Source organism: Aphelocoma coerulescens, chromosome 6 (genome assembly GCF_041296385.1).
Source record: "Aphelocoma coerulescens isolate FSJ_1873_10779 chromosome 6, UR_Acoe_1.0, whole genome shotgun sequence".
Lineage (NCBI taxonomy): Eukaryota > Metazoa > Chordata > Aves > Passeriformes > Corvidae > Aphelocoma > Aphelocoma coerulescens.
The window spans coordinates 27,301,044-27,313,409 of record NC_091020.1 but is presented as its reverse complement, the minus strand read 5'-3'; the positions used below and the strand labels follow the sequence as shown (position 1 = coordinate 27,313,409).

The 12,366-nt window shown below is 39.4% G+C and overlaps 1 protein-coding gene across 4 annotated transcripts in view; it reads right to left on the bottom strand.

Moving 5' to 3' along the window:
* Window positions 1–6,432: 6,432 nt before the first annotated feature.
* The window catches only part of SHOC2 (SHOC2 leucine rich repeat scaffold protein), a 65,712-nt gene continuing 59,778 nt past the window's right edge, over window positions 6,433–12,366 (bottom strand). For all 4 annotated transcript variants that reach the window (XM_069020011.1, XM_069020010.1, XM_069020013.1 and 1 more), the window contains one exon: window positions 6,433–11,056. In XM_069020011.1, the coding sequence (XP_068876112.1) occupies window positions 10,848–11,056 (209 nt within the window). In that variant the 3' untranslated portion in view covers window positions 6,433–10,847. The remainder of the gene's footprint in view (window positions 11,057–12,366) is intronic.

The window sequence follows — 12,366 nt, the reverse complement described above, 5'->3', positions numbered from 1 at the left end:
TGTTACGAGTGCCTGAGGTGCTGGGGAGAGTTTGCCTTCATCAGCTTTCCAGAGCTGCTTTCTCCCTTTGCTCCCCCTTTGCCATGAGGCCGTGGCAAAGGGGAGAGTTCCACCAAGGCCAGGCCTCCTTCCCACATCCCAGCCACAATCCACCCCCTTGGACATGGCAGGAATGCTTGCAGACGGATCTGCTCCATGTGAGGGAAGGAGAAGGCACCTGTCTCTGCAAGGGGACTACCCAGAATGGGGAGGTCACAGTGGGTTCAGCCCCCACAGCTGGGTCAAGTGCTGCCCCATGTTTGAACTCCAGCTGGTCCATGGTCCAACACCTTCCTAGCTGATAGCCAGGCAAGCCAAAACCAGAGCAAAACTATCTTCATGTGGTGGGTGCAGGATGAAAGGTTCTTCTCTCCAGGGCCAGAGTTTCCACCTTCACAGTGGTTTGCAGATTCTGCATCCATCATCGTTACTGCGCTCATTCCCACACTGCCTACAAGACAATTATCCCTACACAGATTGCACAGGGACATTGCAGATTGCAAGGCACAGTCACAGGAATATTGCACAGGGATATTACAGATAGCAAGGTACAACTTGTTTTTTCCCTGAGAGGCTCAAATTAAGTTTAAATACCAGCTTTTGATGTATTTGCTTATTCAGCACTGCCAGTTGCTTTTCAGCAATACAAACTGGCTCTCTCCCCAGGAAACATTTATCCTATCTGAGAATCAAGGATGGTAATGTGTAATGAGGACAAAGCACTTAGAGAAGGCAGGCTGAGTGAAGCACTGTATCTCCACTTGCACTTTTTCAACTCAGATTTTCCTTTTCCCTGGAAGCATCCTAGGTACCAAGGGAAATTCCTGCCATACAAAATTCAAGAGCAAAATAATCCATGTCATTCCCTGAAGCATAACAGAAAACCGAGCACGTCAACAAGCATTAATCTCTGCTGCTACAAACTCTTTTTTTTTCCCTGAGAAGTCATTTTCAACCCTGAGCAGAACAACAGCAGAAAATTCTTCTGCCACAACTTTGTCTTTGCACTCTGATGAAGGATACAGGTCAGTGCTCCCATCAACATAGGACGCCATCCCCGTTTTCACAAAGCTTGATGTCTTTAACACCCTCTGCCGCTCCAAGAACAACTGATGGGAGCCATGGCTGAGGGAAGGGAAAGGAGGAATCTCTGCTATTTCATGTACATTCTGCTGTTCAGCTTGTCAGAGCCAGTGAAACGCAAGGGCAGGAGAGCGAGAGGGAAAGCAATCTCTGAGAAACACTGGAGCTCCCCTACAAACAGGGAGCACTGAACCCATCCTGAACTCTTTCTTTCCACTTGTTGAGGCCAAGCCATTTGCTGGGCAATGACCACAAAGTGGAAATTGCCGTACAGTATCCAAGCACTTCCAGAGGCGTAGTCCCAGTGCACTCAGACACGCACAGAAAAATAGAACAACTGAAATCTCGGCACCCTTTCATTCTAGCTAGGCTATAAATATCCCCCAAATCTTCAGAAAGGCAGCTCACTGCTACTGCAACTGGCTTTAACTGGCAGCACCTCAAAACTGTTTTGCTGAGAAGCCCTTCTGATCCACCACCCACCCAGCCACCAGGCTCACGTGCTTCCTTAGGAGGGTTTCCAGTGTCCCTAAGCACTGGGACACTTTGCCAGGCCAGCAAAGTCCTCTGGAGTTGAAGTCACTGAAGATCATCATTGATTCCTCACTACAATCCAATGTCAGTTTTCCTTAAGCAGAGCAAAAGACAAGAATGGTAAAAAGCAATTGTGGCAATTTAAACAAATATCTTTTTAAAATGTAAATTTTTAAATGTTTCTGGGGAATTACATGTCTGTATGAAATGAGAATGTCATTTTCTTATTAATACTTCACTAACAATTTAACTGTGGGAGCATGTGGGTTTTCCTAAAGCAGAAGTGATGAATATTATTAAGCATTACACATATTTCAGAACTCTTTATCAGACTGTTAAGCATTTTGTGTCACTTTAAGAATTAAACCATTCATCCTTATTCCTAAATGGTTTGGAGCACAGATTGGCCACAGAATTGTCATTTAATCAAACTTCATTCCTTTCTGAGTCTTGACATGTACCCCAAGCCAAATCTTTTATCTGGCAAGTACTCAGACATCAATCCCTTTACAGGGACTCTGAGACACGATGTAAAAACCTGGCTGTGTCCAAGGAGCCAACAGAGAAGCCGTACAGCAAGGCACAGCTGTGCCATGTGCAGCTGATCCATCTTTTTTATTTTTCTCTCCCAGCCATCTGTTCCCAAATCCTGTTTTTCTCTTGGTGTTTCCATTCTGCAGTAGAACTGGAGGAAAGGGGCTCATAACCAATACAAAGCAAGTTCAGGAGACTTGGCTGCACCAACAGGTACATGGGGCAGAAGTCACCGGTCCTACACCATCTTTTTGCTCTCCCTGCCTTCCTCCACTAACTTCAGCTCAGCACAGTTTGTGAGGCACAGGGGTGAGATACCTGGCTGCTGGCAAAAGAGGGAAATCTGAATTAAGAGAGCTGACAGTAAGAGCACAAGTGAAGAGGCTGAGATCAGATGGGAGTTGAAGAACTCACAGGGGAAAAAGAGGCAATGCTAGAAAAGCCCCCCTCGCATGGGGGATTCTGCTACTTCCAGATATGGTTCTATTTTAAACTGACTTCAGCCCTCCCCAACTTTCAGAACGCTTCTTGAGAAAAAGCAGCAGCCTGGCCTCAGGACCATCCATCTGGTGGAGCCACAGACCCAAGAATCGTGGCTGTGCTCTCCTGACTGCCGGGCTGTGCCTGGAGCGGCAGCCTGGGCTACCAACAGCATCAATCAGGAGATGCTGGCCCCAGGGTACCACCCACTCTCCACTTGGTGCAATTTGCTTTTAGGGAATTTCCTCCAGTGCCTTTCAGTCTTTCCAGGCAAACCTCTGACTCCCTGGTGCTGCTGGGACTCTCTCCTGGTCCCCCACATCAGAACCACATGGCACTGTCTGATGCGGCTTTTTGGGCAGCTGGAAATGCCTGGCAGGCCTAAAAAGAAATGCTTGACTTAGAGATGATTAAAAAGCCTGAAATCAGAGCTGCCTCGCTGACCAGGAGCTCCATACCTAGTTCTTGCCCACTGCTGCTCTGGCAAGGACAGATAATTCTAAGTTAGCTGTAACTTCCCACTCAGTTAACATTACTTGGCAAGGACTAAAAACGATGAGAGGCATCCAAAAACCTTGGGTCATATGGAGAGAAGAGTTTTACTGCACTGTCCTTACCACAGCTGTTTTCAACCATCATCTTAAGATTTTCAAGGAAAAAATGTATTTCCATTAAAACTGACCACATGAAGTTTGTAAATCCCTTTAGGCATCACAGCTGTAAAAATGCAGGACAGAATGCAAACCAGCTACTACTAGGTCAAGCAAAGCCAAGAACCAAACTACAGCAAATTAAGGATTCATTATGAGTCTTAACAAAGAAATACTTTAGTAATAGAAAGGAAAAAGAGGAAAGAACTTTTAAAAAGGAACACTTGTGCGCAATTTTGCAGATAGCATCTTACTTGGAGGCAGTGGGGTAGATTGATCTCTAAAGACTCTTAAAAGGTTTTGCAGTGGAAAAAAACAGTTGCAAGGCACACAGTCAGATCATTAACTGCGCAGCCCAGGCTGCCAGCTGCTCACTCAGAAACTCCAGATGGCTCCTCCTCTAAAACATCATCATTTGATCTTTGTAATCAAATTATCTCCCACTCTTACAATCCAAAGTGAGGCACGGACTGAACGAAGAGATGATGTATTTTATTTGACTGAGATGGATTGCAAAAATGAAACAAATTAGCTTTCAAGGCACTCAGACTCTTCCAGTATCAAAGCTAACCATCTCCAGCCCTTTAACACCTTTTTTTCCACCATGGCCATCACAAACAGCTCACAGCACCAGGTGTGCGCTATAGAGCTGCCCAGTGTTCAGATTTTATGCAGTATTTGTACACTAAACAACATACAGTGGGTATCTAAAATGCTCAACTCCCACCAGTGGAGAGCAGGACCTGTCACTGGAGAGCAGCACTGGGACACTGGGTATCCTGAAGCACTCGGGCTGGATTAACCACACAAACATGTCATGTGTTTGTCTTGCCAGGACACGCAAGACACCATCTGCATATTTCTGAGGCCTTTTGTACAGCCTTAAGGACATGGGGTGGCAGAAACAAGACATATTTTTCACTTTTCACTCAATTAGAGCCAAATCATGTGGTGGTTTTTGAGGCCAGGCTCATGTGGGGGATGCTCACTTCAACCATGTGAACAAAAAGTGGTCACGACCAGCAAATTCCCCCCAGTCCAGGTGGCTGCTAAGCTCTGGCTGACACCAATTGCTGGCAGGATGCTCCCAAGGTCAGGGAAGATTCCTTTTCTTCTCTCTTTTTTAACTATGGGAATTTCTTAGGTAGCTTTCTACAAAGACTTCAAGCAGGAAAATAAAACCCAACCAGGGCAGTCTCTTAACTTCTCTTCCAAAAAAAACAGTAATACCAGAAATTTGCCAGTATTTTCAGAAAAAGTTTGGCTTAGACAGTTTAAAAAGGTCATCTGAAATATTTAAAAGTCACATCTTCCAAAACAATGAACTCTTACTAGCATGAAGAGAGTACTTTAAATCCTGGAATTATTTAAATCAGCACACTATGGAAAATTTCATATCAATTCTGTTTTTTAAACCTAGTTGCAGGAGATGATGGTCGACAGTTACAGCTAATCAGAGGAAACAATTATTGCAGAGGGTGGCCTGTATCTGAAGTACAAATCCCAGTCTGATCCTTGCCTAGTGGGATTATTCCCCACTAGACCTTAGTACTAAACTTTATCACCCACTCAACTTTAATTTTTGTAACAGTACTGTACTTTTATTTCACAAAGTAGTAGTACACAAAGAACAAAAGAGGTTACTAAAGGCCATGAACTAGGAAAAAGAGCTGGGACTAGAAAACCACAGAGAAAGGCAGCAAGAATTATCAGAGAATGGAAGATGTTTAGTTTGAAGAGAAACTAAAAAACTAGAACTCCATGACTTGGAGGAAAAAATGCTGCCATTTATGGAAATAAACCCAAAACCTTCAAGAGTGGTAAAAAGCAGATGAACAGGAAAAAAACTGTTCATAAATTTCTAGTTCTACAAGAACTAGGAGTTACCAAATGAAATAAGGTGGCGTGGTTTGAAACAAACAAAAGGAAGTACTTTTTCACCTGGCACGTAATTATATTGTAGCGTTATTAGACACAGGATGTCACAGAGGCCAGAAATACATAGAAATGTAAAATTAAAAAAAAAAAAAAGAAAAGAAAAAGAGAAAGGAAAAATAAAGTTTCTTCTGTGAATTTGTTTAATCTATCAAGGCTACTAAATGCAGTGATGCAGATGCTGTTTCCTTTTTGCAAGCCCTTCAGACTCTGGTTGGTGAGGTCTGGAGCAGTACAGCAGAGGAACTGCACATCCCGGTTCTGCACATCTGCCACAGCCCTGTCAGACAGGGGTGGATAGCAGGTGGTCCAACATCACAGCACGGGACAGCCACGCTTGTGAGGAGACTGGCTTGTTTTCAGATTGTCGGATCACATATGGTTACAGGGACGGACTCAACTCAAAGATGGAGATTTAGGTATTTTGATCAGGGCCTCAAATGATTTTAATCAGCAGAGATCCGATGAAATGACAGAAGCACTCATTTATTGCACAAGTGACTGCTGCAACACTATAAGAGCCAGTTCCAGCTTTTTAAAGCGACCAGCTACGCTCCTCTTCCTCATGTCCAAATTCCTGAGGTCTTTCTGTTCTGACTTCCCAAGGATATTGGCTTTTTGTTTGTTTGTTTGTAGGGCATGATGTAAGCATGACTTTCTTGAAGCAGTCTGTGCAATGAGCTTCACAGAGCTGAGACATCAGTTTAATCAGTGCCACGGCAGCTTGGCAATACTGTCTTTTATTGAACCTGAAGATTAAATGCTGGTGTCTGTCTTTTAGACATCACAATTCTATACCTACTTTAATTTTGTTGCTGCTGAAATGCAATTTGCACTAAAATCCAAGATTTCTTTTCCCCATCAGAGAGAAAGCTGTGGGATTTTTTTACTACATGCCCTACTAAACCATAACAAAATAAACATTTTTACCAACATTTGCTTTATAGAAGGTCTCCAGTCTACATGACTCTGAGTAAAGCAGTTACTTTCATCCAACTTTTGAAGTTTCTTGTAATTGCTCTACATGAAAATCTATATTTTGAGATCTTTTGAAGAGTGGTAAGTATATAATGAGAAAGCAGTTCTTATTGATTTGAGGTCCTGCAAAAGTAGACTTATATCCAGGTTAATGTCAGACTAGAAATACTAGAAAACTTTCAAAAGACTCGGTGGCAGCTTATTTACAAACATACTATTTATAATGAATGCATTGATACAGAATGACTCTTATAAAAAAGCAAGGCAATCTTTTATATAGACATAACAATCAACATTACAATAATTCAGATTAAAAGTACATTTTTGTAGACTGTTTACACTCTCACTTAGCTTTTAACCACAAAATTAGTGTGGTCTGATATTTTTCCACAGCAAAGGTCCTGTGCAGTCCTGGTTAAGATCTAAATCAGAATAATAATAAAAATATTTCTTTTATATTTGCTGATGTGAAAACAAAACCCATTCATAGATCCTATCATTTGTTTGCAATTGTCCTTACTGTGCCTTGAAGTTTGTGTTGCGCAAATTACTGCCAACTGCACATTTCTAACTAGAAGCTACTCTGGCATGTCTACCTGATACAACTGAGGTGGGACACTGACAGGAAAATTCTTAGTTGCATCCAGATATGAAAAGTCTCCTGATATGGATTTGTGCTGATTCAGAAGTTTAATTTATTTTGGGGTAAAAAAAAAAAAAAAAAAAGAGATAAAAATAACCTCTCAAAGTTTTCTAATAGTTAAATAAAAGATATTTCTCAGACTCTGAGGATTGCAGATGACACTTGAATTCCAGGTGACACAATAAGTTTAAGCACTAACCAGAGAGACAATCTAAGTACTAATTGTCTAAATCATGTACATGAGCAATCACGACCTTCAAGAAGTCTAAACATGCACGCTCCTAGAAATACTAAATCAAAGAGAGGCACTGAAGCAAATATTCTACAATCCAAATCTCCTTCTAGAAGGGGTGCAGGAAGGTCAACATTTCCACTGGCATCTGCCAAACTGAAAAAGTCTCAATTATACAGCTGTGTGACCCAACTTTACAAGCAGCATTTCCACTGCATTTATAGCAGGCAATTTTGGGTGACAAATATGGGACAGCAAGAGACACAGCTTTAATGGGTTTATGCTAAAGAATTTTTGCAAAGAATTATCCAACAACTTCCTATGTAGTAAATTAAAATGCAATATGTGACCAACATGAGTCACAACAGCAACTGCTCCTTCTTTTTGTTGTTCAGCAAATCTCTGAACTGCTTTATACCTTACCAGACTTCCATAATACTACATTGTCTATAGTAATTTAGCTTGTTAAATCAAGGCATGATTCAGGACAGTGTCTTTATGGGGCATGACTATGTATGTACATAGGCACAGACACATGCAAAACTGGTATTTTGGCTATGGACAAGCAATCAAGGTCATAATTTTCACCCAAAGTAAAGACTGTCACATTTTTCAATAATCATTCTAAATTATTTTCCTCAGTATAGCAAGGAGGCTAAGTATTTAATACAAGTATTTGGCAATCACTTGTTTCTCCATCTTATTTTCAAAAATGCTGTAAATAATTAATTTCTCCACCTTGTCTATGCTTTCATACATGTATAGATACACAAATACCTTTTTTGTATTTATGTATACATACAGTTGTCAAAATAAAGTTCTTTCCATTCATACTTTAACTGATTAGGGCAAATAAAATTCTTACACATGTGTAAGCCAGTATGTGTGTTCAACTGAATGTCACCAGGCAATAACACGATTTAGAAACTACACCAGTTAACAATCCAACGTCCTGGGAAATGCAAAAGTCTGTTATTTCAGGAGGTAAGACTGTTTTGAATGATCAAAATGGCTGGATTTATATGACCTATGTATAGATCTGGATATAAATCCATGTATGTACTTAGATGGATTTATATGCATGTATTCCCAATCTGTGCCAGATATTTAATACTTAAACTTTCAGACCATTTTAGAGAACTTTTCAAATTCTTCTGACTGGATTTCTCCTGTACCAAAACCTCTCTCCCACTGCTCTTATTCAAATCTCCCTTGAGACACAGAAAAAATAAGCATTCACCTCAAAGTGTATAAAATTAAACTCCTAAAACAGGGCTCAGGATTATCTGACATTGCAACAACCATACTAGTACAAAGATAGTTTGAAAAAAATATCCTGTTTTAGTATAGTAATGAATTAAAACATAGCTTTATTTATTCCTATAAGTGTACTGAAAAGAATAGCTTGTTTTTAAGTGAGTGTAACGAGCACTATTTTGGTAGCCAACTTCTCCACAGGAATTTATGTGAGAGAGGCTCAGCTCCAATCATACAGTCATTAACCATGTACCTTAACAAGGTGAATAATCAACATATTTACAAACTAAACAAATTCAATCCCTTGAACTCTTATAAAAATGGGATTGAGGAGCAGACAGGGAATGAGACCAAGACTTTTGGAAACACAAGGGGTCGCCACTTTTGCTTTAAGGAACCATATTAATCAAACCAGTTTCCCCCCTAGTGACCTGAGGGCACAAACACGGACTCTGCAGTATATTCAGAACTTAGATTACAGTCTTGATAATAAGCATTTCAGCATCTTCATATTTTAACACCTTAGTGCTGAGAAAGATTAACTCAGGCAGAACTGTAAGGAACTAGCCTTTTATAAACTAAAGTCTAAACTGAAAAGCTACAGTAGATGTAAAAAAAAAAAGGGGGAAGGGGAAGGAACGACAGAGAGAGTGTGTGAGAAAGAATAGAACATTACTTAGTAAAATCCAGTGACATCTACAATAGTTTTACAGCATGTTTAAGCCCTCTAAGGTTTTATATCTCCACCTGCCTTCCATTTAAAACTTACTCCTTGTTAACGAAAAGACATACAACAAAACAAAATGCAAATAGACCAAGGAAATACATCTAAATAAGCATGCCTGAAAGCCAGAAATAATATTCCCAAACTTCTGCCTGTGAAACAGATTTCCCATGGCATCCACTGATTTGATTTTGTGCAAAAGGTACAGTCCTCTAAGTCACGCTACCCCAGCAGCAATTCCAATGAGTATAAACTGAACAGTTTTTGGGTAACCATGGAATGTGACTGCCTCAAGTTCTCACCCTCCTGAAAAAAGACAACTGGCCCTGCAAGTGCATCAATAGTGTAAATCTCCCTGAAGCATCTTCTGCCTTTGAAACAGCCAAGAAATTCATGATAAAACTGATGTCCACTACCTACAGTGTTTCTCTTGAGCTACCAGCATCTCTGCACAAATGAAAAAGGTGCCTCTTTTTTAATAGATCGGTTTAATACTGAAACAGATAGGATGAAATTAAAAAAGAATAATCAAGATACTGAACTGAATATTTTGAAGCAAGTGCCCCAGCTGTGGGGGAAAAGTGCATTTAGTTCAGCAGCAAAACAGCACAGTGTGAAGATATTGTGCTTGGACACAGAAGTTCCGTAATGGAAGGAGGTACAAGGCAAGTCAAGATATAAAACCATAGTACATTGTTAACCAACCTTAAAACTTACATATATTGCAGTGTTTAAAAGTAAGACACATTCATTTATTGTACAAGGTCTATAAGGAATCCTTAAAATTGCCTGTTGTAGTTTATGACTCAACATCGTAATAAAAATGTACATATATATTATTTCCTTGTCACTTAACTGTACTGTTAGACCTCATGGACTTGTTACTTCACACAACGAAAACCGCTCTTCACTGAGGATACTCCACATTTTGACCAATCTGAAAAGGTTTACTTGTGCTAGAAAAGACCAACCGCAAAAGGCTCAGTTCAGATATGTTATGCCTGCAACTGGTAACTCAGGGAAGCAATACTTAAAGGAATTCAAGCTTTTTTTTTCTTTTCTTTTTGTTTCGACTGCATCCTTTTCACCTGCCAGTTGTTCTGATGAGTATGTTTTTAGTATACAAACCGGTGGATAAAAATTCATCAGCAGAGGCATATAAACTATAGATATGATTGATTAAAACAGAGCAAATCAGAATAAAACAAAATCCAGTGATTTACTCTGACTGTAAACAATATAAAAACACCATTTGCTTCAAATCTCAAAATAAGTTAAAAGAAAATCCCAACCTCAGGGCACATAGACCCTTTCAGGTTTTGACACAAAAAAAAAAAAAAAAGGGAGGGGGGAGGAAAACAGAAAAGTTCATTATATAAAGGTTATACATTTCTCTTAACTGAAAGTAAATCTAAACAAAACTGGTTTTGTCCCTTAAATTTAAACTTTGAGTTCATTGGCAATTGCTTTAAATGAACTGGCATTTTCAGATTATTCAGACAACTTCCATCAAGTTCAGCAAAGAAAACTCAGACAAGCATTTTTACAGAATAAAAAAAAATCTAAATGGCTATGATTCCTCTATTAGCAGAAACACATAATGCAGTCTTAAATTTGCCTTTTTATATTATTTATATATTTATATATATATATAATATAATATAAACCACATATATTATATTATATATACATATACAGACAATTACAACATTAATGCAGTTTGTATTTTGTACAGTGTATTGGACAATTCAATGAGCATCAGACCATGGCACGATATGGTCCCTGCATTTTTAGGAACTGAATGATGAAGGAGGGTCCTCCTGCAACAATCTGAGGTGGAAGGTGGCTGAGTGGGCAGTTCTCAATACTCATTATTGACAGTTTGCTGCAAAGAGCCAGCTCAAAGGGAAGGCTGTGCAGATTGGGGTTGTCATTCAAATACAGTTCTTCCAGATTCTCCAGTGTACCTGGTAAAAATAAAATAATAAGTAGTAGTAGTATCTTTTTGATTCATGCAGTTTATAACTTTTAGACAAAGGCTCTGAGTCCACTTGAAGATTCTTTCCTATACAGAACCTTGAGTCAGTGACCAGACTCCTATTTCCAAGAACAGCCAAGTTCTGTTCACCAGTACCGAAGAAAGAACGAATTTTCTTTAGTTTTAAAAACATCCATTACTACATCTCCTTTAGGTAATAAATGAACAGCAAATAAAGAGAATAAGAGAACTGAGAGGGATTTCACGGTAGCCATTCAGGAGCTATGCAAGTGCAGGCAACATTGAACAGCTATCTAGTCAAAAGGACCTAGAAAATACTTATACCACAGAGCATCTATTATCTCTTTAAAAATATCTATATTATACCTTTAATGTAATTAGAATCCATACATTAAACACCTGAAGCTGTAACTGTCATGTGTCACAGGAAAAAAGCAGAAGAGTGTGGCTTCTCTGCACAGCAATGAATTTATTAAATGGAACTAACCAGTGTGAAAATTTTTTCCTGAATTCAAATTTTACAACTTCCTCTCCTACAGATACTGCAATACAGGTTTAACCAGAAGATAGAAAACAGAGTAAATTCTTCTTAAGACTTCCATTCCTCTTTTCAAAAACATGGAAGTCCTCCCCAAAATATTCCCCATTTTCCAGTCTTCTATACCATAAACATCTATAACCTAAGAGACTATTTACTCTTTCACAAGAGACAGCAGTAGGCAGGACTCATGGCATGGAAAACCAATCAAAAGAAGAAACTATAGAAGAAATAATGAGAAACAGTTGATACCATGATACATGAAACAGTCACAACGGACCATAATTCACTATTCTCTCATCTGTGAAGACAACCAGCTTTAATAACCAAACTGTACTCCTACAATAATATTTTAAATTTTATTACTGATTTTAATTCCAGAGTTTGTTTCCACAGCATCCAAACACTCTTCACTAGCTTATGAACTAAATTTAAAAACTCCAGGTTTAGATTATTTTAGGCTTTTCTCAGATTGAGGCACATACAAGATGAGCAGCTGTAATGGCTCCTCACCAAAGATGCTGCGAGAGACAGACCACATCTTCCTCAACTGCACATCACTGTTTCTGACCACATTTTGCTTGGTGTAGCTTGTCCCATCATTTTTTCCTCCATAATAAGCTCAAACTATAAGATTTTAACTTAAGCGGTCAGAATCATGCACTGGACTAATATAATGGAGACCAATTACAAAAGAAACATTGGGTCTCAGTTCCAGATGCTCTGAAACCCACCTAGTC